The 24417-nt window shown below is 34.5% G+C and overlaps 2 protein-coding genes and 1 long non-coding RNA gene across 3 annotated transcripts in view; 2 read left to right on the top strand and 1 right to left on the bottom strand.

Moving 5' to 3' along the window:
• The window catches only part of LOC105312786 (enhancer of mRNA-decapping protein 4-like), a 21777-nt gene extending 8189 nt beyond the window's left edge, over positions 1–13588 (top strand). The window contains exons 7-20 of the mRNA XM_019996516.1: positions 545–738; positions 782–877; positions 5361–5460; positions 5538–5773; positions 6472–7245; positions 7473–7582; positions 7796–7942; positions 8409–8524; positions 8745–8910; positions 9114–9282; positions 11006–11105; positions 11842–12062; positions 13116–13215; positions 13261–13588. Of these exons, the coding sequence (XP_019852075.1) occupies positions 545–738; positions 782–877; positions 5361–5460; positions 5538–5773; positions 6472–7245; positions 7473–7582; positions 7796–7942; positions 8409–8524; positions 8745–8910; positions 9114–9282; positions 11006–11105; positions 11842–12062; positions 13116–13215; positions 13261–13377 (2646 nt within the window). The 3' untranslated portion in view covers positions 13378–13588. The remainder of the gene's footprint in view (positions 1–544; positions 739–781; positions 878–5360; positions 5461–5537; positions 5774–6471; positions 7246–7472; positions 7583–7795; positions 7943–8408; positions 8525–8744; positions 8911–9113; positions 9283–11005; positions 11106–11841; positions 12063–13115; positions 13216–13260) is intronic.
• Positions 13589–15216: 1628 nt separating this feature from the next.
• On the bottom strand, positions 15217–20659 carry LOC109581998 (uncharacterized). The gene is made up of 14 exons (XR_002184853.1): positions 20288–20659; positions 20135–20223; positions 18442–18513; positions 18174–18286; positions 18069–18132; positions 17289–17406; positions 17082–17234; positions 16817–16890; positions 16557–16727; positions 16378–16507; positions 16149–16334; positions 15938–16105; positions 15720–15852; positions 15217–15474 (listed from the first exon to the last, which is right to left on the bottom strand). It is a non-coding gene; the product is annotated as an uncharacterized LOC109581998 (long non-coding RNA).
• A 461-nt stretch (positions 20660–21120) lies between these two features.
• Positions 21121–23816, top strand: LOC109581991 (uncharacterized). The gene is made up of 2 exons (XM_019996523.1): positions 21121–22878; positions 22973–23816. Exon 1 carries the CDS (start codon positions 21136–21138, stop codon positions 22636–22638), a length of 1503 nt encoding a protein of 500 aa, XP_019852082.1. The 5' UTR covers positions 21121–21135; the 3' UTR covers positions 22639–22878; positions 22973–23816.
• Positions 23817–24417: the final 601 nt, after the last annotated feature.

The following is a 24417-nucleotide window of genomic DNA, read 5'->3' on the forward strand; positions in this document are numbered from 1 at the left end:
TGCTATTACATTACTAGGCATGAGAATAAAGGATTATTTCCCCCTGCACAGCAATGCATTTATCTGCATCTATGCCTCTTATGACGTCACGTTTAGCCACACCCACCGACAGGAAGTAACATTGAAGCAAGCAAAATGAGCATATTTGAAGGCTCATATCTCAGTGAATAAATTTTTTTAGACAATAGGAGTTGCAACACATCATTATTATGGTCAGGCAATCATATTAAGACCATAAAATAAATATCCAAAAAATACATTGCAGTTACCCTTTAACTAATACACACATACATGTACATATACATGTACATGTATACATACTGTATAATGTATCATTTCTATTAACACATTTACTGGATATTTAAAACATGTAACCATGTGATATGGTTACATGTAATATACATGTACATGTACATGTAATTATACTACATGTGTACATATGTATTATTTCAGATATACTGTTTGACATACGTGTAAAAAAATTTTTTATGAGTATGTTAATATTAATGGTGGTTGAGTAATACTTTCTTTCTCACATTTATAGTCAATCACTGATATGTCGTTCTCACCTGATGGTAATGTACTAGCTACTTGTAGTGACGATGGATATTTAAAGTTTTGGCAATTAAATCAAGAGAACGGTGAAACAGTGACATGCCTTCATGAACATCAACCTGATGAAGGCGAACCAGTAACTAGACTTATGTTTATGGACAATCTTGTACTACCAGACACTGAGTAGGTGTATTGTTCTAATTCTGAAGTATTTTACTCTAAATAGTGCCCAGTTTTGGCGGTTCCTTGTGACAGGTTCCCGTAGTAACAGTGTTATTAAGATATGGTGCACTGTCAATTGGAAGCCATTGCACACAATAAGGTACATTTGTATACAGTACAACTACATGTACATTTTGTACATGTGCATACCATATAGAGGGAAATATTTGAAAGTGCAAATTTTCAAAAAAATTGAAATGGGCTTTAGAATAAAGTTTTCAAATTACAAATTTTATACACTTTCACATATGCACATGTGGTTTTTGACCACGGCCATCACACGTGAAGTTGTGTGCTCAAGGAAAAAAGATGGAAAGATGTAGCAGCTTTACTGTGGAGGCTATGGTAAGTGGATGCCACATTTTTCAGGACATCTGGGAGGCTGAATTAGATAAAGAATCACCCTATCAAAAAGAATCTTTGAATATTTCTGATCCCTTGCCGTAGCAGTTATGATGTTGGCGTAATTGTAGGCCATGTTCCTAAGAGATGTCTTCTGTTTCTTCACTTTGTCTTGACAGAAATGGATCGATAACCTGTTGTGTATAAGGCCACAAAAGATGCTCACATGATCTTCCTAAAGGAAGTATGGAAATTCCTTGTTGGGGCGAGCATGAGCGAGCCCCACTCAGGCGAAGTCTCCCTCCCTCTGTATGTATGTACATGTATGTATGTACGTACGTCTCCAGTCACGCCTATTCTGGTCACACCCCATGTGTGCACTACTCTCTATTTAAAATCAATGATCTAATGCGGTAGCATTCTGATGAAATATTTTCATTGGTGTGGGTGCATGTGGTTGCAATGAAACAAAATGGCGACTATCAAGATACCAGCTCAAGCAAATCTTACTGAAGCTTACTTGCAGCAAATAAGACTGATCTGTTGTCCAGGCACTTCTCCAGCAAAAAAAAGTTAAGAAAGCAGATATAAATCTTAAAGGTCTTTTTACTTATGATTGAATGACAGAATAAAAGGTTTGATTATTTTGATTGGCTCAGAGTCAAAGAAAAGAAGGCCTATAGCAGTACTGTGCTTAGCTATACAGTTAAATTGTTTAAATTGCAGCTGAGATTCTTTGCTAACAATAAAGGTAGGAGAGCAAGCTATAAAATTGTCTTCCAATGGGCCATGCATGCAATCAGTGTATGCTCATGCTTGCCCCATAATGTTTTACATTCGTCTAGTACTTTAACTTTTGAAGGAGAATTTATACAATGTAAGTGCTCAGAAAGGCTAAGAAGTTAATTGAAAATGCACTTGGAGGACATCAGAAACCATCCAAGCGAAGAAGAGTTATGATTCAGAACATATGAAGCATTCACAGCTATGGGTACAGCATGGAAAGCTTATGCTTGACTTGACTCAACACTAACTTACTGTACATCAGATGGAGAGAAGCTACATGTGTATCATCAACACTTCTCAATATTACTTAAGCATTGATGTCTGGTTGCCAGACAACTTTTTACCAGTATAAAAGAAAGGAAGCTTTAACCACAACACCTTTAATGAGCATTCAAATTGCTCACTCTTGTTCTAATCATTGGATTATAGCATCTGCTGTGTATGTTTCAGTACATGTAGGTGTTGTGAAGGTGTATGATTCAGCATAATTATGACAGTGTGGACAGGGAAACCAGATAAGTTATTTTTGATTTGTTCAGTCAGCATTACTCTATAAAAGTACAATATAGTTAAAAGCCAGAAGCAAGATGGTGGGAAAGACATAGTCTCGCGTAGCCAGCCCCTCCCTCAACGGGAGGGTCTGGTCGAATGAGTGTACACCATTTGTTCTCCGTGATTAATTAAATAAGTCCGTATATGTTTGTTCACCACCGCATTATGCAACATGTGGTTAAATATTTGCTATCTCATTTGTTGTTGGCGAGGCTGTTGGAGAGAGCAGGCTACAAGTTTTGTCTGGACGGCTAAACAGCTTCTGTTTTGCCTCTTTTTTTTGCGTTAGTGCCAGAGTTTTTAGCTTGAATAAGAGCATCTGATGTACCACAAGGATTAAGGTAACGCCTACTAAAACCACATCCGGTTCACCCTGTTTTGGGGTGAAGTAGAACGAACGATCTACACTCATTCAACCAGACCCTCCCGTTGAGGGAGGGGCTGGCTACACGAGACTAGGAAAGACAGTGGGTTATTTGCTATTATTAGTGCAACTGTACTTTGCTTTGTTAAAAACCCTGGTATGATTGTGTTTGAAAATAAACACATGATAAATGCTGCAGATTAATTATTATAAAGTGTACATTATTATATTATTGAAAATGTAACAATTAATTTTTTTACAGATTAGCTATTAATTTGTTATTTGTGTATATAATGCATAATCAATGTAAAAGTCAATCATGCTTTATAATGTCAAAAATTCCAGCCACCTTGAAGCCATTACTTATAATAGACTCATAACTATGAAGTAGTGTTGTATTGATATCACATTTTGGATTTGGTTTTAGTTATGGTATTTTCACCAATTCTCATGATTTATAGATATTAGTTTTAGTAATTTTACCGAAAGTAAAACTCTATTGGTATTGGTAACGAATATTAATTTTGGTAGATTATAGTAACTACATATAATTTAACAAAACTAACTCTAGTCATACTATTAACCTTAGACTAATGATGATTTAATTGTAGTAAAATTAATTGTATTAGTTCAGCATCATTAGTGTAGTAGTCCCATACGTTACTGTTCCTTAGTCTTCCACTTATAGTAGCCATTTTGCAACTAAGATAGCTACACATAGCATTTGCTTCATGAATTTGCACATGGTAATCTAGTGATATCAATCTAATCTGTTTACTGTTCAGTGAACATTGTTGTACCAAATGTATTGCATAGAAGTTGAATATTGGTTATAAATTTTAGTAAAGTAATTTGTGCTATTTTTAGTATTGGTTTTAGTTATGGTATTTTAATACTTTTAGTATTAGTTTTAGTTATGATATACCAAATTTCATGACCCAGTACCAAAATACTTTTAGTATTAGTAATGGTATACCAATACAACACTACTATGAAGGTAGTCATTAACACGAACTAGCCATTTTGCCCCATCAGGTTTCATCACAGGCATCCTATGATCAACCTGTAAAAATTCTTCCACTCCTTGCTCAAGTTGATCCTCGACTTGAAGGCATGCTACTGACGAAACTTGTCTCTCATAAATTTTTTCATAGACTTGTTTACATTGAGGTTTATCAGTTGCAATCGATCTGTGAAATTTGCCAGTACTTTAACTGCATTTACGGTACATGTAGATGCTGTTTTCTTGTAGCATTGAAGATGTTCCTTTTGTAACTTCGCCTTGAAAGACATCAAAAATGGCTAGTACTGGGAAATCAGATGATAGCCCAAATTCAAATTTCAAATGTACAATGTATTTGCTTGATATGCATGTATATATGGGAAGATAATCAAATCTAAGTATTCTTCATTTTCTGCTCATTTGACCAGTGGTTACTGGTACTGGTGGCAATGCCATTCTCCTGGAAAATTGGAATTAGGTAGACATATACATGTACTTAATTGTCTTTCTGATTGTCATATCAACTGAAATGGCAAAACCTTTCCATCCATAATCCCACAGACCACAGCTGTGATCTGACTTACTCTTTTATCGTACAATCTGTAAGTACCTACTATTTCTACCCTTTTTGCTCTTTGGTTCTCTATTGTCGTTGTGCAATACTCTTTTGCAGTTTTATTGTATTTGAAAACATGAGAATGTGCGATCTCTTCCATTTCAATGATGGCCTTAATATCCAGTGGAAACTGTTCTTTTAGTTCCTAATAATTGGATACAGTGATTTGGCAGCTGAACTATCCCTTCTTTTGATGAAATTCATTCTGTATACAAACGAATTTGCCCAATAACTGGTGATTAAAATTGGGCCACCATTTTCTGACAAAACGTTTTGATTTGATCTTCCTGTTGCAGCTGCCATAGCGATGGATTTAGTAATGATACCAGTAGCAATGATGACAGAGATGGCTTGACAGAGAACTGGCTTTTATTATTTCTTTGCCTAATGTCTTTGAGAAATGTCTGCGATGCCTGTTCCTCGGGGCTGAATCTTTGGTACTGTTCTCATTAACTCAGTTTTTTTGCCTGAAGAACAGACAGCTTTGTTGGCAGCTTTAATCGTGTCTGTACCCAAGAAAGCTGACATCAAGGAGGATGCCACCAGCACTATCATGCTTAAAGTAACAGAATAGAGCCATTTTCACAGACAATGTGCAGTAATGGGCAAGGTTGTTCAGACCTTTTAAAGTTTTTAATTTTTGAATTTTTAAAATTTTGCACAATCTTTCTCAATTCAAATATATAATTCAAAAATTTGCACCCTTTGAAAATTTTTCTCTGTAGCAAAAGTTTAAGTAAATGAGGCTTTTTACAATAGATCGTTTCAGCTCAATAAGTTGATTGGTATAGGTAATAGGTTCATCATGTACATGTACATACATATGAAATTGTGAAATGAATTGAAATCGAATTGCTTCAGAACTTAATTAATAGTGCTAGTTAAAAAATAGCTTTAAGTATCTCCTTTCCTCCTTATAGGTTTTATCCTCCATTTGGTACTGATGAGGACAGTCCAAATATTTCAATGAACATTGACTCCACTGCCTCATACATAACAATGGCTGACTCACTACGTAATGTAAGTAGAACAATACCCTACGCATACACATGTATATATGTACATGTACATGTATTTGTTATTATTTATTATGTTAGGTGTTATATGTGCTACAGTTACATCAAGATCCTGTAAATGGAGTTGCTTCCTTCTCCTCAATTACTGAATATTTATTAACTCAACCAATATTGAGTTTTGTGTTATCAGGCCACACCCCTTCAACCAGTATTGATGATGCTCTTAGTACCAGTGATACTGATGAGTCTGATGATCAAGAACACTTCAATCCGAAGAGGAACTCCGTAACACTTAAACTACACTGCATTCAAACAAAGTACACATACATGTGCATGTAAATGTACCGTATATCCTTAAAGAAATGCCGGATGTGAATAAATGCTGGGGTAGTGATAGAATTAAAGTATAAATATGCAAATCTAGCCCTACAAAAACTTAGATGCCTTGTAGATACATGTACTTCCTTAAGTTTCTGAGGGGAAGTGCATGAGGTCACGGGTTCAAATCCCGCTCTGGGCCCAATTTTTTTAATTTTTAAATTTTTTGAGGTCCAAATGCCATTTTCGGAAATACCTTAAGCCTACTATTATTTGCATCTACTAATTTCAGTGAAATCAGCAAAAGTCATGTTTAGCGTTACTAATTTTAGCGTTTTTAACCAAATTAACTATAAATAATAACCATTATAATGAATAATAATTATTTTGGCGTCTATTTAATTTAGCGGTTTTAAGCTCTCTCGCTAATATAGCTAAATTTAGTAGACGCTAAAAATAGTAGGCTTAAGGTAGATGCCTGGGCTTTTATTCAAGGAGATATGGTATACATTTGGTTATTTGGATGAATTCTATAAATACCTTTGTCTATTCGTTACTAATAGCAAGAGTGCATATACATGTACATGTACATTGTGTACATTTACATGTGTTTTAATTATTATTATTATCACGAGTGTAATACATTGTACATGTACTGTAGTTAGAAAGTACTGTACAGCAACTCTATATACTGTAGGTCCATGCAAGAGTTATTGGTCTCTTTTGATCCTCCTGATGTCACTGGAATACCACCACAAGACCCCCTACCAACATTACCGGACTCCCTCACTGCAGCACAGGACCCCTTACCATCAATGCCAGACCCTATTCCTCCACTAGATACCATTACTCCATCAGTTGCTAGTATATTACCATTAACTATTGATTCTACTCAATTTGGTCCTGGTCAGTCATCACCAGCTGTCAAGTTGTTGTCTCCAGTTTCATTTTTATCACTACCTTCGGACTCACGTCAACCTGATCACGTCTTACGATCACCGAGTGATTTTGTTAGTTTCTCTTCTCCAGTATCTAGTGGGAGTGGTCTGTTAGTGACCCCACCCACAATAGATAACGAATTAATAGCAATTAGTTCCAGTGGTGCTAGTAACGATTCTTTTCCGTCAGCACTGGTAGAGGGTGTGGCTAACGAGGGCGCTCCATTACTAGAGGAGTCACTAGTTCATGAAGAGGAATGGCCAGTGATAGAACAAGTACAATCTAGTGATGACTTAAGGAAACATGCTTCCAATATAGTGTCAATGGTGATGGATACAGCCCTAGCAACTGTTGCTGCTATGAGAGAGGAGGAGGAAGAGGAAGAGGAGAGTACTGGAGATGAGACTGATGATGATGATGAGGGGGAGGAGTCTGTAGGTGGAGCTAAAGATGATGATGAGGTTCTTGTACAGAGTGATGGAGTAATGCATTCATTAATCAATAAATTGGTATTGCAACAACAAGAAATGAAGTGAGTATGAGTCTATGTACATACTGTGCATAAAATTCCCCATGTTGTTTTACAGTTCTTGAAGTAAACATGTACATATATTTAGTGTACATGGAATACATAAAATACATAAAATACATAAAATTGATGTTACCTAGGCTTTGGATCATAACTGTAAATCCTCATTTGTTTACCTACTGTATAATTAATACATATACACACATGTATTATTCTTGTTATTATTTTAGACAAGAAGCTGATGAGAGAATGACGCAGATGATGCTTGAGTTCAAAAATGAAATTGAGACTATGAACAAAGAAATGATGAGTGCAATGAAAGAACAACTTAAAGAAAATAGTAAGAGAGAGAGAGAGTTGCTTACTTTACAAGTACATGTATTACAGTATGCTGTAACTTTTAGTTGTACTTTAAGAGCAATTAAAATTTTTCTTTAATTTTTTATTACATTTGGTACTGTGATATTGATGCATAATGTACATGTCACTATTTATAATTTTTGTAACACCTTGCCACAACTACACGTGTAAGTTATTTCAATAAATTTTCTAGATCAAAAGATTGAGAAATTAATAAAATCACATGAATTGAAGCGAAATGACAGGATATCACAATCATTGACTCAAACTGTTCAGACAAGCATTGCTGGTAGACTGGAAAAATCTGTTAAGAATGAAACAAAAAATACAATAATACCAGGTACAGTATACACATGCATGTACATGTGCATGTAATTGGTATTAAATTTTCTTCTACACTTAATTGTATATACAATTAATGTCCATTATTGTATTCATTATTGTCGTATGGCCTAAAGGTATTTTGTAATGATTGTTGTAAGATCGACTTAAAATTATTTAGAGGATCATTTTTTAAAATATTCTGTACTATTATAGCCCATGATTTTTCAAAGAAACACATGTACATGTAGGTCCACAATTTTTACTAAATTTTTATATTGGTGTCTTGCTTTATGCTATGTAGAAAATTTGAGCTGATTCTGAGCTGAAACTTTTCGTTTTATGGCCATTTTTGAAATTGGCCAATTTTTAAAAATACATGTACTGTACTTTGTACTATGGCCAGGGATTCATACAAGATTTTTTTGATTGAGTGGTCCAACATGATGAAAATTAATAACAATGCATTGTTCTTATGTTATTAGTGATACAGAAGTCTTTATTAACAACACAAGAAGGTATTAATAGATCAGTAAATGAGCAACTCATTGCTACCAATACTGCCATCAATACTCACCTACACCAAATACTACACACTGAGGTAATGACTACATGTACATGTACATCTACTTGTACTACATGTATGTGTAATGGCAAATGTTGCCCATTCGAATGCCATTTCTACATGTACACATATAAGTGCTCATGCTTTAATTTTAAAAACTTTAATTTCAAGTCTGCAGCTGGCTTTTCATAAGCTTCTGGCTCATTGCTCATTCTAGTTTCACTTATTAATTAATTCATACTTGTCTTGTTTTTAGGGTCTTGTTCAAGCTATTGCCAATGCTATTGCTGGAGTTATGCCTCACATATTACCTGTTGTCATGGAAACACTGTTTAAGAATACATTGCTTCCATCATTTGAGCGTTCCTGTCAAGCAATGTTTAGACAGTTAGATGAAGCTTTTCGGCAGGGCACTACTGAATGTAAGGACTAATGTTTCTGAATACTGTACTTGTATAGTAGGTTTCTCATTATAATTTCATTTATTGTAAAAATCAATGATTTTATTATGCCCTAATAAAATAATTATTGTGTATTGTTAAATTCAATTTAATTGTTGGCTCTTTGACCAGACAAATGTAGCCTGTTGTTATGTTAATAATGCCAGCTGTTTATAACTTAATAGATATATCCCAGCTTCATGATGTAACTGATAGATCTGAGGATACAGCTGCTATCAATCAAATGTCAACTTCTCTTCAATCACTCATTTCATCATTTAATACAACCTCTTCTCCAATCCTTCCTTTGATTCAAGCATCATTACACACTGAACTCTCTCTTTTATTGCCAAGGTACTATAAATCAATTAATGTACATTAATAGACTTATTCGTAAATTGTTGTTGATGATCTACATGTACTGTACATTGTAATTTGATAACGATTTTAAATGCCTGCATTGACTGCCAAATACATGTACATGTATGCATGTGGAATGTTTGGAATTTGTGTGTGTGGGTGTATGAGTATGGGAGCTAATACAGTAAAATCGAGTGAAGACCATCCTAAACAGGCTCCTAAAAGCAGAGAGCAGCAGTAGAGATGAACTTGGAGGGCATAGACAGCCAAGAGAAGCATCCTTAAGTCCTTTGAGAACCTCTAGAGCGTGTGAGCGCTTGCTACTACAGAACATGTGACTGGGAGGTACCGCAGTACTTCCTAGGCGTAGCACAGCGAAGAGTAGCGAAGTAAAATAACTACCTACAAACTACCTACAAAGTTCTCTTCTCCACTGTACTCTACTTTTACTACTTAGCTTTTTTAAAGCACTCTACTGTATCTGTATAATTATTATGTATAACAAACTTAGAGGTATGTGTAAGTGACTGAATTAGAACCACATGGAACAGTAATTTTTAAAAAAGTTTTAAGATATAATTAATTTTAGTTAGTAATTTTTAAATTTAGAGTGAGAGGAATTACAATACATGCTTTCTTGTATAAGCTGAGATAAGTACATGTACAGTACATGTATGATAAATTTATAATAACAGTTTTAGATTTTAGTAGCCTGCAGGATTTGCCACGAAGCATATATGCTAAGTAAGTTTAAAAGCTAGGGAGCTATAAAGCATGCTTTATGAGCTGGCAGCCTGAAAAACACTACAATAGTGCATGTTCATGTACTTCATGTATGGCTTGAGGGCAACTTTAAAAATTGTAACAAAATTGATTTGATCGTAATCAGCTCAAACTTACTACATATAGTACATGTACTGTACATGTAGCATAAGAATTTACGTACATGTACTGTACATGTATTTAAGCATGTACATGTATTTAGCAGAAAAAGTGGAGAATTCTCTTCTAATTATTTTTGGTGTCGAAATTTGGCTCATGACCCTATGCTACTAGTACATGTACACGTACATGTATATGTATGTGTACATGTATCTGTAGTATTTTGCTTTTTTTTTGTGGAAATAATTTGGTATAGGTTTAAAATGACTAAACTATTTCAATCAAAAGTTTTTGAGCAGCCAAAATTTGTGATGTAATTATCAAAGAACGAGTAAGTCAAGACCTGACTCTATCTATTAGTGCTTGCAGTACTTCAATCTGTCACTTCATTACTAAGTTATAAAAAAAGGCTTTCACCATTTGACAGAATTATAGCCATTTATTATCTGTAAATTGGTCATTGTTTGCATCTCTAGCCCTTATACTAGTAATGTGGGAAACAGCATGATGAAGAAGGTTATATTTTTGTACGAAAAAGGCAAATAGTAGTATACATGTAGTACAGGAATTTCAGCCTGGTAACTTCAAAAATTTGTAAAAATTTGAATTTGATCGGAAACAGTTCGAACTTAATTGCTACACAACATAAGAACATTATATTTATCAGAAACAAATACAAAAATGAAAACTTATGTTATAGCGATTTTTCAAAGAAAAATACAAATTAAAACAAAATGTAAGCTACATGCATGTACATGTACGTGTACATTGTATACATTTGTATGTTCAAAGTACTATAATAAAATCTAATAGTTGAAATTATTATTGTTATTAGGTTACAGGATTCAGTTAAAGAATCAGTTGCTATAGTGATTAAAGATGAGTTGATAAATTTACTTGAAGAAAAATCAGCTACCAACAATCAACAGCACCAGGTAATCTAATTAATATTAAAATAATAAATTCAGTTTTTTATTATTATGTCCATGTGCATGTACAAAATATTATATTGATATAAATCATAAAAGAGAGAGCCCAGGGAAGGCAAAAAAAGCTAATAAGGTTATTGTTATTTTAATTTTATTATTGGGAAGAAAAAGGGAACGAAAAGAGCAGGCCTGGGGTAATAGTAATATGTAATAGTAATTGTAATAGTAACGATTACAGGGCACCAAGTAATAGTAATAGTAATAGTAATAGAATCTTTGGCAACAGGAAGTAATAGTAATAGTAATAGTAATAATTGTCAAAGTAATATGTAATCTCAATATTACATAGCTATTACTTGCAGTGTTACACTAATAAGTGACAATAGGAAAATAGCACGTTAGCCAGGAACTATTGCTCAGTACTGAGACTTTTTATCATAAATATAACAAAGCATCCTTAATTAGAAACTATAAAATGGCTTAGATTAACTTCAAAATTAGATTATTTTTATCAGTAACCTATAAAAATCTATGGCGTATTGTAATAGTAATTGTAGTAGTAATATACTTTGTTGTAATAGTAATAGTAATAGATTACTTTGATAAAAGGCTGTAATAGTAATAGTAATATAATAGTTAAAATTTTCAAGTAATAGTAATAGTAATAGATTACATTTAATTGTAATTGACCCCAGGCCTGGAAAAGAGCAAAACACATTCAAACAAATTATTATCATTATAGGATAAATTAATGCAGCTAATAGAGTCTAAGGAATATGATACTGCATTTAACCTGGCACTCTCTACATCAAATCTCAGTTTAGTAATGTTCCTCTGCCATCATGTTAGTCCAGAAGAAGTCTTTGATAGCAATAGCCAGTGTCCATTGTCTCAACCAGTCCTGTTATCATTAATACAGCAGATAACTGTGGATATCAGTGATGATGTTGAACTAAAAATAAAGTAAGAGAATGGGGTGATAATACAAGTATCACATAATCTAATTGGGGCGAGCATGAGCGAGCCCCACTCAGGCAAAGTCTCTCTCCCTCTGTATGTATGTACATGTATGTACGTACGTCTCCCCAGTCACGCCTATTCTAGTCACACCCCATGTGTGCACTACTACTCTCTATTTAAAATCAATGATCTAATGCGGTAGCATTCCGAGGAAGTATTTTCATTGGTGTGAGTGTGGTTGCAATGAAACAAATACAAAATGGCAACTATCAAGGTTATGTGAAAACAAAATGGCGACTATCAAGAAACCAGCTCAAGCAAATCTTACTGAAGCTTACTTGCAGCAAATAAGACTGATCTGTTGTCCAGGCACTTCTCCAGCAAAAAGAAGTTAAGAAAGCAGATATAAATCTTAAAGGTCTTTTTACTTATGGTTGAATAACAAAATAAAAGGTTCAATTATTTTGATTGGCTCAGAGTCAAAGAAAAGGCCTATAGCAGTACTGTGCTTAGCTATACAGTTAAATTATGTTTAAATTGCAGCTGAGATTCTTTGCTAATAATAAAGATAGAAGATCAAGCTATGAAATTGTCTTCCAATGGGCCATGCATGCAAGTCAGTGCATGTGTATGCTCGTACTCGCCCCTTCATTGTTTTACATTCGTCTAGTAAAATTAAAGATTTCTCTTCTTGTACTGTGTCGTTGAGTAGATTCAAAAATTTTATGAAATAACATACACATACATGTACATGTACTTGTATAGTGTCTACAGCAGAAAGAATACAGCATAAAATTTTTGGGGGCTCTACATGTACATGTAAGTTTTTATTGTCCAAAAACCTGTTTGTGGATTTCATTATTTACTGACTAGCCATAATTTCACATACTACATACATGTACATGTACATGTATAATACAGTGTCTTTCACCATCTTTTATAAAAGCTCCTTGAAAGTCCAAATTCGAATCATACTGATCAGCTCTGATGCATATAAGTACTGTACATGTATGTACATGAATTAAGTTAAAGTATTTGTACTTTACCTTTTATTAGGTATCTTGAACAATCAGTACTATCATTGGATCCACGTGATGCAGTAACTAGTGCTCATCTACCTACTGTAATGAAATTATTAGCTGAACAATTAATTAAAGTATAATAATAAATAATAATACTAATAATAATATATTAACTATAGACTGAAGAGAAGATGAGGTCAGAAGGATTAGGCTCAGCTAGTTTATTTCGTACAATGAAAACTGTTCGAATGTTATCAGAACATGTAAGCAGTTCTTCATCTGCTGGTAAACACTAGTAATATAATACGTTAACTGACATCATTTTAAATGTTTTGATTAATTATTAGGCAGTAACTATTTTTGACTTTTAATGTTGATTTAACATTATTATTATTATTGTATCATGACATTTAAACTTTCAAAATGATTTTCTTTCACTGAACCATTTTACTTTTTGTATTGAGTACTACTGACATGTTGATTATAGCTTTTAATGATTTTAGTGAATTTGGTGATTTAGTTTTGCCATTTTGTTCTCGCATTCCATGACACTTGCGTTTCACAAAATTAGTACTATTAATAGCTCACCATTAATTTTATTACAGGTAAGCCAAAATTTGCTATCCAGTATGACTTGCTACATGTAAATCGCAATCATTATCATCAGACCATTAATTTTAGACTTGCATAATTCACCCAAGGCAGTGAAGATGAGTTTCAATTTTTGCGACAGAGTCAAAAACATTGTATTCATGAAAATAACATAATACAGTATAATAATATCTTGATATTCACAGACTTAAAACTTGTTTTCATTATAGCATTATTCACCGTTCTATTAACATGCAGTGTCTAGCCTTTGCAAATTATTACATGTAGTTCTCAGCTGTTCATACTTATTATATTCACGTCAAAAGAGTAATTGCATTTTCACAAAATTAATACCACTGCAAGTTCCCCATTTACTTCATGGAAGCTAAAATTAGCTATCCACCATTACCTGCTAACTCACAATCATTGTCATCAGACCGTTTGGACTTTCATAATTCACCAGCAGTATCATGAGGCAATGAAGATGAGTTTTAATTTTTACAACATAGTCAAAAGTGTGGTATTCTTGAAAATAAAATACAGTAAGACAGTAGACATGTACATGTCTGTATAATTTTTACAAATTTGAAACTTGTTTTAATTTATAGCATAGTATTTATTTTTGTAGCAGCATGCAGTGTCTAACTTTTGGAGATCATTACATGTATATTATACATGTAGTTCCCAGCTGTTCAAGAAAAATGTTACATATATAAAAGTCTAAAACATTATCAACAATTTAGCTAATGAATGCAAAAAAATAATGTACTTTTCATTCAATTCCACTAAGTTGTGTACTAATTATTGTGTCATTTATAGGTTTAGTATTTTGTTTGTTTTTACTGAAGAAGTATTCAGAGGATGACATCATAATGTTGTCTTCAATGCAGTGTTTACTCCCTTGCCCCCACCCACTCCCAATTGACTAGTCTACAGTATGTAATAGGGTTAAGTGCTGTTGTCCACACTAATAGCAAAAAATACAAAATAGACAAAAAGCAAAAGACTGTACCAAACAACAATTTAAGAGAATTTAGATTTACCTTACAGACTAGTGTTCAAAACAAAAACGGCAGGGCCACAGGGGGTGAAAACTTCTTAGAGGAAAAACCCTCTTATGAGACCAAAATCTCATCTTACACAAAACAAAGGAAATATAATAATACTACAAACTTTATCAGTGTCAAATTAATATTTGAATAATGATAATGTTATCACTACAATACATGGACCAAAAGTATCGAAAGGTATATACATGCAACTTCTTACAGTTTTTTGGCTTAAACCATGCACTTATACTATGCACAGGTGTACAGAATTTGGTACTAAATGGCTTAATCTTTTCATCATCTAAAATTTTTTATGATTTTACTTAAAATTGGATATTTGTGAAAAAAATTTTTGTAACTTGACCAACATGAGCAGTTGTTACATCAGAGACAGGTACATGTAGTTTTCCGTGATTAGAACTTTTGTGATTACTATTATAAAGTTTCACAAAAATTTGAAGCCATACGGTAAATTATTATAATGATAAACTATAATCTAACCATTACAAATCATATTTCATTTCTGTATTTGGCAAAATAAGCATAAAGTCTAAAACAATAAGGGCAATAATCAATCAAAACAATGTACATGTCTAGATACTCGATCTCTATGTAGTCATACAGTACTACCACATTGTCTCTGGTATTCTCTTTGCTGCTGGTTTTTGGTTCCTTTATTCTTGGTGATATATTAAAATGCTTCTTAAACTTCTCATTAACACTGCAACTCTCATCAACTGGTGGCCCATTAGTCTAACATTGAAAAGGAAAATAAATACATGTAAATAGTATTGTATAGCATAAAATTTTGGAGAGACTAAAATTTTGCAAATTGCTAAATTTGGGTAATTGGCGAATATTAATTTGGCAAATTAGTGGCCATGTGCCATTGAGCATGCGTTTAATGGCTCAAAATGGTGAATTTTTATTACGGCGAATGGCTATCAAAACACAAAATTTAATTCCCTCCAATATTTCCCACTATAGAGCAAACTGACTGTATCTGTTTGTTTCAATTTCTGTAAAACTTTAGCAGCTGCAACACTCCTAGCAATCTTACGTGAATGGGCAATAGCCATGTCACGTATATTCTTATCATCAATTTCAATGACATAACAATGACCGTAATAGCTAAATAAATGAAAAAAAGTACTGAATCTAATCAAAAATAAATTTATTTATGCCATTTAATGCATGTAAATAATTATTATCTCACTTTCAAGTTTGTCATTGTTTTTAAGATAAGCCAATTCAACGTAAAATCAAATTCTGATATGAATTTTGATGCCTCTGAAAACAATTCTGGCACACGAAAGATCACAAAATATTCAGTCAGTCCTGCAGCTGTGTTAACAGCTCTAATCATACAATCATATGCAATAATCTATTAAAAAATGTTAATTTTGGAGAAAAGGATCAAGGCATACCTCATCATACTCTTTAACATTAAAAATTGACACAGAGAACCAGGGTAATCATTCAATTCAGTCTTCAAAACAGCATGAGAAATTGACTCTAGTGATGCTTGTAGACACAGTAGAAAATTTTCATGATGTTTAATGAGACACCCCTTGCTCTCAGAATTACTCTGACATACTAATGCTTCCTTTCCCCTGTTTATTATTTAAAGGAGGATTTGAAAAAAAGGTAATGAACTTATTTCATTGCTTGTTTGCAATAGTCTTGAAGTGGTTGCAACCATTTATTCATCTGAAACTTTTCACAAAGTTTTTCCTCCTGAGCAAATTCAGAGTACTTGACTGTCGCTTCTTCCCAATTTAAACTCCTACTAGTTCAAAAAACTTGTTGATATCACGAACTTTCTTAGTGCGTACCGTCTCATAGTAGCTACTGCTGACATTGTATTATACCAGCGGGTTATAAGGAGCATTGGTGATATAAGTGATATTCCCATGCCCTTTCTCTCCAATCAGTTGAGCCATTGTTCCATCCAATAGCAATTGAGCTGTTGGTAACTGACGGGTCCCTAGCTTGTTCTTTAATCTCTGCAAAGGAGACAATAGTAAATAAATCATTAAATTTTTATTATTACAATCACTGTTATAACATTTACATGTACATCTAAATGGCTCACCTTTATTCTAATGTTATTTATTGATCCATGAGTGTCTCTTGCTTTAATGTAAAATAATGAGATACCTTCAGTACCTTAGGCAAGATCAATAATTAATAATAGAATCATATAACTTTTTACTCACTGCACAAAATATAGCACATCTTATACACATACTGCTTGTACATACATGTACATGTACACATTAACATCATATTAACAATAATCATTCAATGATAATTCACAGTGTAATGAGTATATGATTGTCTCACACTAAAGTACTTACATCAGTCACTTGACCAGATTCCTCTTGTACATCAGCTAATGTAAATGTCATATCAGCATCAGTGGCTGTCACTGGCTGAACTGAGCCACTTATAGCCATGGAGACAATGCCTGTCACCATTTTCCAGGAGGGCATAAGAAGCAGTCCCTCTAGCTATAAAAATAAAAGAATCATAATACTGCAAAAAAATAAAGTGATTTTTCTTACCAACATCAGAACCACCACCTCTCTCTGTCATCCATTGTCCTGATATCCAGAAGCTGCTAGGATCCCTTGAAGTGAGTCTATTATAAGTAGTAGCCATTGTATCTATTAACTTCATTACCTATCACAATAAATAATACACATACCAGTATACAATGTGGTTGTCAAAATAATTCTATTACAATATGCTTTGGCATTGCTTTATAGTAGGGAGTGTAGCATTGTAGACATTCATAAAATATAATTAATTTTAAAAATACAAAAACTAATAATAATCCGATTCTGTGAAAACAATAACAACAATTTTTATTAATTAATTCATAATGATTATACACTAACAGTGATTTCTCTCCCTCTCTCTCTCTCAAACTATACCCTTCTGACTAATATTTTTTTTTAATTATGAGCAATTTTAAAAAAGCTAATTTTCAAATAATTAATACCCAAAGCTACAAGTATATAGTCTATGGTTTTTTGCAAAACATGGCCCTGAAATCAGTCAAATAACCCATAATTTTACATATTCTGATACGGATTGATGTACTAAGGCTATGTAGAACTGATCCCAAAGAATTTTTCCAAGCAACAGCCATTTTTAGAAATGGCAATTTTTCGAAAAATACACAAGGCTATAGTTCATGGTTTGTTCCAAACAATGGCTCCAAAATCACCCAAAATTTTATGACATTTTCTGATCTAAAAATATTTTTAGAGTTGATTCCGACAAAATAGTTTTGAAGTTATTAACATTAAAAAATATTATCTTCCATTATTATCACTTACAGAGTAGCTGTAAGACACAGACTTCCTTTTGTAGACTAAGATTTCTGGACTACTACTACTCAACCTATGAAAAATAATAAATAAAATAATCACAATAATAATCACTTGTTAATTGTGTAAACATGATACTCTTTCATAAAACACCAAGTCTTCAAACAGCATACAGTGTACAGTGTACTACAGTACAACCTCTAGTGGACCTGCTGTACTGAACAAGTCTTAAGAGAAGGAAAGAGAGAGAGAGAGAGGAGAAAGGAAAGAAGCAGTTTAAATAAAAAAAAGTTACAATCATACAGTACAGTACAATTATTGAATTCACGATTATGGTACTATGTATCAGTATTAATTACAGGTTTAGCATAAGAGAACTAACCTGAGAGTAATATCTGTTAGACAAGGAGAGACAACCTCATTAGAAGAGGGAGAGAGAGGACCAGGAAATACTCTAAAATTAAAACTCACAATTATTAGTTTATTATTAGCAAGAGTAGATAATCTACTCTTGTTATTAGTAGTTTATTAATTTATTATTAATGTTTATTATTAATGTACTTGATGTATTATTAATTTAATTAGTTTATTAATGTACTGTACACAGTACATTAATTGAGGGACTACTAGTCTAGTTTAGTTCTTAAGTTCTAGTTTAGTTCCTCAGTCAAGAACAAGCCTAGTTCTTGAATGAGGACATTAACACAACCTTCTCCTGTAGAGGGACTCCAAGGGAGAGAGGGAAACACTACAAGCAGGAGGAACAGAATGTTATAAATATGTGTACATGTACACATGTACTTATACAGGAATACCCACCAATCATTAATATGTGTACATGCTCAGGATAGTGTACATGTACGTGTATGTTTTCACAAAATGAGAACAAATTAAATAATTTGAAAAATGTATTACGTCACAAAAATGACGTATTTTAATGATATTCATAGAAGAATGGCGGCTGTGTTGTTCAGCACTCTTAAAACTGTTGCTGATAAGCAGTACAACAGCTACTGGAGTCAACTAGTCTTCATAATGGCCATCATTATCAGAAGATCTTGCTCTGATAGCTTTTTAAAACAAGAATTATCAGTTTGTGCTCTAGACCACATGTGCTTATGTAAACTATGACGTAGATAAACTGTCATAAAACGTCATTTTGGTATGCCATTGGGTTTATAGGGAGAACCCGGTTCTCAGGGTTCCCAAGAGCTGAGAAACCCAAGATTTCACAGATTTTGATGGACTTTAGCAACTAAGAACCTGTGAAAGTTTCATCCTTATCCCACATTCCTATAAAAAGTTATTCCAGTTTTTCATGTCCCAAACTCAACTGGGATATAGTATACCATAGTCATACCTACAACCTATAACTAATGGAGGGAATGATAATAACAAAAACAAAAGTAATTTGAGTACCTTTAAAAATTTGTACAAAATTTTATATATTTTGATCACAATCAACTCAAATTTTCTGCACAACATAAGTACATGTACCATATTTTACTGTATAAACGCCTGGTCCAAATAAACACCTGTCATTAATATATTCTAGCTATAGATGCGCATATTTCTACCAAAAATAATGCCTCCACTGTTTAGATAGCTCCAAAGTGCTTAATAGTTAGAGCCTCACCTGACTTGCCCAGAGTTGGGGGGGGTTTGAATCCCACTCAAGGTCACTTTTTATTTTTTTTTCAACGATTTTTTTGCTGCTAAGAAATAAACACCCGGGCGTTTGATCGGTAAAATACGGTATATGCATCAGACAATGTAAAAATCTCATTTTCAATTTTGGAAAAATTCATCTAGTGACTAAGATTCAGTACAATTATAGTACAGGGATTTTTAGCCGATTTTGGAGCAAATTTACAAATTCAAAAAAAATCAAATCATTGATCAACTCAAACTTTCTGCACAACATAAGTACATGTAGTACATCTCTTCATAAGCTCTAAAGCTAACAGTAACTGTTGACTGTAAATTATGTATTATTATATGTACATATATGAACAGAAGGATTAGACTGAGAAGTTGCTAGATATGCTCAATTAATAATAGATTAATACACTAACTGTAATATCCTTCAGCTAGCATCGCCCAGTTATCAGTTAATGATCATCCTCACCAATACCATCAGCTAACAGTGTCTTACTGGGACTCTCTAGGGATATATATGTACATGTAAATACACCAGAGACGAGGGGAGAGAGAGGAGATAAACTCACCATTTTTATCTTAAATATATGACATGTACATATTGTACATTGGAATGTATAATACTGCAACAGTGGTAAAACATGTATATGTACAGTACATGTATACATGACAGGGACATAGAAGGAAGGAAGGAATTGGTCAGGCTATAGGCAGGAAATGTAGTTGCCAGGCCCATTAAAATTAAATCATAATTAATCAAGAGGTGTGCCTTTATTATAATGAATAATGATTAAACAGAGCAAAAGTTGGTCAGGCCCAAACCTGACCCGCAGGGGCCTGTGGGGGCAAATGCCCTCATAACTGCTTCTTGTGCCCCTGCAACTAGGCAGGAGAATGAAAGATACAAGTTACAACTGACTCAACTGAGCTTACTATATTGAGTATTCTTAAGCATTGCTTTAGTCAGTGACTCAGTGCCCCCAGGCTGTGCCCTTTTTCTTCATTTATTCTAGCTACGCCACTGCTGACCTGCCGGACTGGGTTTATGCCTATGCATGACATCTTTTATGCCTGATTAGTCAATTCAAACTGTGTATGATAGAATCCTTCATTAACTGTACATGTATACATGTACTGTATGTGTGTACCTCATTGATAGCCACGTTATATATTAGAGTATAGGAATGGGATTGGAAACCAGCGCAAATATTACACGTAGATGATGGAACCTGAAGCAAGAGATCTCTAGAGGGTGAAGTCATAGATACTATATGGTGAAGTGTATAGGCGGCCACGTTATTTCACGTGTTACTATACTTTACGTTTTACGCGTACGCGTACATGCACGACACGCACGACACCCGGACCCATTCACTCCACCTACATTAAGGCACGTGACAAGCACAATAGTATCAACATGGCGCTTTTACTGACACTAAGGAGCGGAGCTTTACCTCGTCTCTCAATCCTCCAGAGTTATCGTCGGACACCCATTGGTGTGGGCATTGTGTCTCGGTATATGACTAGTGATAGGAAACTCAGCAATGATATTCAGGGACTCTCCATCAAACACTCTGTACCAAATGGTGACGCCCAGACTCCTGTCGACTCGCCCCGCACTGTACCTAAGAATGAGGATCTTCAGGTGCCACCGACCAGATCAGAGCTGAAGAATGGAATGCTTCCACCTCCCGGAGCTCCTCCACCACAGAAGTATAATCTGTGGGAAAAAATAAATTGGCCCATTGGTAAATCTATTGCTGGTGCTATCTTAACTGCAATGATTGGATACTTGAAGGCACTCTGGGATTCTAAGTCAAAGGAGCGTGCTATTGACAATATGATGGAGAATGGAACTAAACCTTGTCCGTTGGTTGAGAACCCTATTGAACGTAATGACATTGTGGAAAGGATTAAGAACACGTTTATTCTTGGGCAAGGTACTGAAAAGAAATTTGGAGTAATTCTTGGTCCAACTGGAACAGGAAAGACACACGTCATTAGGGAAGCACATCGTTGGCATCCTAAAGGATCTCTTTACTTTGAAACTGATGGAGTGCCACTATTTGCCAAAGAGTTGGCTGAAGCTACTGGTATCAGGATTGAACCCACTCTCTTGAGTGTTGTGTTAAGCAAATTTTTCCCATCATCTCCTGGCTACTATCCACTTCCATCAGATTTTATTGATAGTATGGTATCAGTGATTCGCATTTTGGCTCAGAGAGCTGCTGTTTTCAAGGAGAAGCACGGACGGTCTCCTTGCTTGTTCATTGATGCGGTGGATTTACTTGCCAAGGACAATCATGCAGCATTTGTAAAATTGGTTGAAATAGCCAAAAAGCTTGCCAATGATGGGAATCTTCGTATCATATTTGGGTGTTCAGAGGGTCATGTCATGCCCCTTGTTCATGGTACATCTTCCAAAACTCGAGTTCATGTAATGGAAGTACTGGATATACCGGAAGAGAAAGCTGTTGACTACCTCATGGACAAAGGATTGCCTAAAGACTTTGCTGATCGAGTAACAAAGGAAGTGGGTTGTAGAATGATATTTTTAGATCATGTCGTTTCTTTTTATCATTTCTACAAGTCACAGTATAGTGCTGATGATGACCTCCTAAAGAAAATTAAGGATAAATGTCATTTCCTGTTTACTAAACAGGGATATTCTGAAATAGTACGACAAAAGCCACGATCTGCCATCATCATTAAACACCTGGTTAAGTTCGATAGAGCAACAGGATTCGACCCTGAAGTATTTCTTGACGAATATAGTGATGAGGCAGTTAGAGGGAGTATGGAAGATAGTCTTCAGTTATTGGTCAGTAGCAATGCTTTGAGGTACACAGAGGAAGGACAAGTGACTTGGCATAGCAAGATGATGGAGGAGAAAGTTAAGAAAGAGTTTAAACTAAAATAATTTTGAGATTTAACTTTGAAACAATAGTGTTGTGAACTTGTTAGCTATTAGTTTTTTTATTTAAAATTGGCACAAAGAACTGAATAAGCATAATTAAGTAATTCAAGCCCAGCCTATGTACCTGCCCACCCTCTTAAATTTTAAGTTTTAACTCCAACATGCTGGAATCAGAAGGCGAGATTTTGTCGACTAAGAATACTAATTCTAACCATAGATATACAAACACCTACCTATCTAAAGGTTAGAATGTGATATTTGCTATCATCAGACATGTATTGCTATAGACTGTGAGAGGTGGTGCATGTCTTTAAAACTATTTGTTTACTTCCTCCAGTACTGAAGAGTTCAGTCAGTGAGAGAAGAGGAGACCTAACATGATGTGGTGACTAACAGGAATAAGTGTATGCCAGCTAATGAAAGGTCACATAAATCTTGTAGTTGCAGTTACTGTAAGACTATGTACAGTAGGTAATCTAGTCCTTAGTTTTGATTATTTTTTGTGATCACAATTGAGCCTTGTTGTGTCATTTTTATTTGTAACATCATACCTGGTACTGACAGGGGCGGATCTGGGTCAAGTTTCATGGTAGGGCAAAGAAGTGGGTGGGGCATTTATAACTTTCAATAAGTAGTTATTAACTATTAATAACTTGTAATTAACTTTTTATAATAATTAAGACAAAATGTTGATCTGTTCTTATCTCCATTTTCAAATCTGTTCTTATCTCCACTTCTACCTGTACTGTTCCACCGCTTTGTGGATGAGAAGATAGTTGGTTGGGGCCGTTTAAAATTGTAGTTAAGAGACAGCTGCTAATGCTGCTTACTCATTGTCCTTTTTTCAGTGCACATGTTATGTGGTTTTAAAGATTAAAGAAGCCATAATAAGCACACACACAAGTTTATTTAAGATGATGCATATGAATTTCATTATATAATTATGAATCTCATTATCTTATAAAGTTGATGCCTGGGCAAAAACCCGGGCTTGCCCAGGTTCAGATCCGCCCCTGGTGACAGGTAGTCTTTGAAGATTGAGCAGGTTTCCCTTTAGGTGGATTCCTATGGTTTGATGGTTGCTTGTTTTTGCTACGGCACACTCTAGCCAAATGCCCTTTCTTTCCACATACTCTGCATTCAGAATCCATGAACCTGCATTTGTTGGCATAGTGACCGCCTCCACACCTATAGACCTCTTTGGGTGAGAATGAATTACGTCAAAGAATGATATACGGCAAGGGGCGTGACTGAGCCTGGCTGACTCTGAAATAATTTTCGTGGACGGCAACTTTCTATGGAGTATAAATGGGCTAATGCAGAAAGCAAGCTCTATTAAAGAATATGCTTCATATTGCACCAAATCTCTTTTAGGAGATGCTTAGCAGTGACCATTCTTTCCTCCAATCAGCTTTTGTAGCTTGAAAAAGCTCCATGCCAACGAAAAGAATCAGTTTTGCCTTTTCTTCATTCATCCTCCATTGAATCTTGCCGTCCAAAATGGCGGCCAATTATCACCGTAGGTGGATACCGTAATGAACAGTAATGATATTCATAGGCCACCGTCAATCTCACCTGAAGAGGTCTATAACATTCCACTTTGCTATGATCTTTTTTCTGCACTGAATGAACAGGTAGAGCGCCTGGTTTCTGTTCTGACATCTTAAAGGCGTCCTGAGCTGCTGCTTCCATTGCCAGGGCTTTCTGGAAAGCCGCCTCATACGATAGATCAGTTTCCTGAAGAAGCCGACGCTGGATGCGAGTGTTATTTATTCCACAAAC

This window comes from Amphimedon queenslandica, unplaced genomic scaffold, assembly GCF_000090795.2.
Source record: "Amphimedon queenslandica unplaced genomic scaffold, v1.1 AMPQUscaffold_13407, whole genome shotgun sequence".
NCBI lineage: Eukaryota > Metazoa > Porifera > Demospongiae > Haplosclerida > Niphatidae > Amphimedon > Amphimedon queenslandica.

What these genes read in the sequence shown, in the direction of transcription:
- LOC109581991 (XM_019996523.1), top strand. Translation starts at nt 21,136, where the DNA reads ATGGCGCTTTTACTGACACTAAGGAGCGGAGCTTTACCTCGTCTCTCA.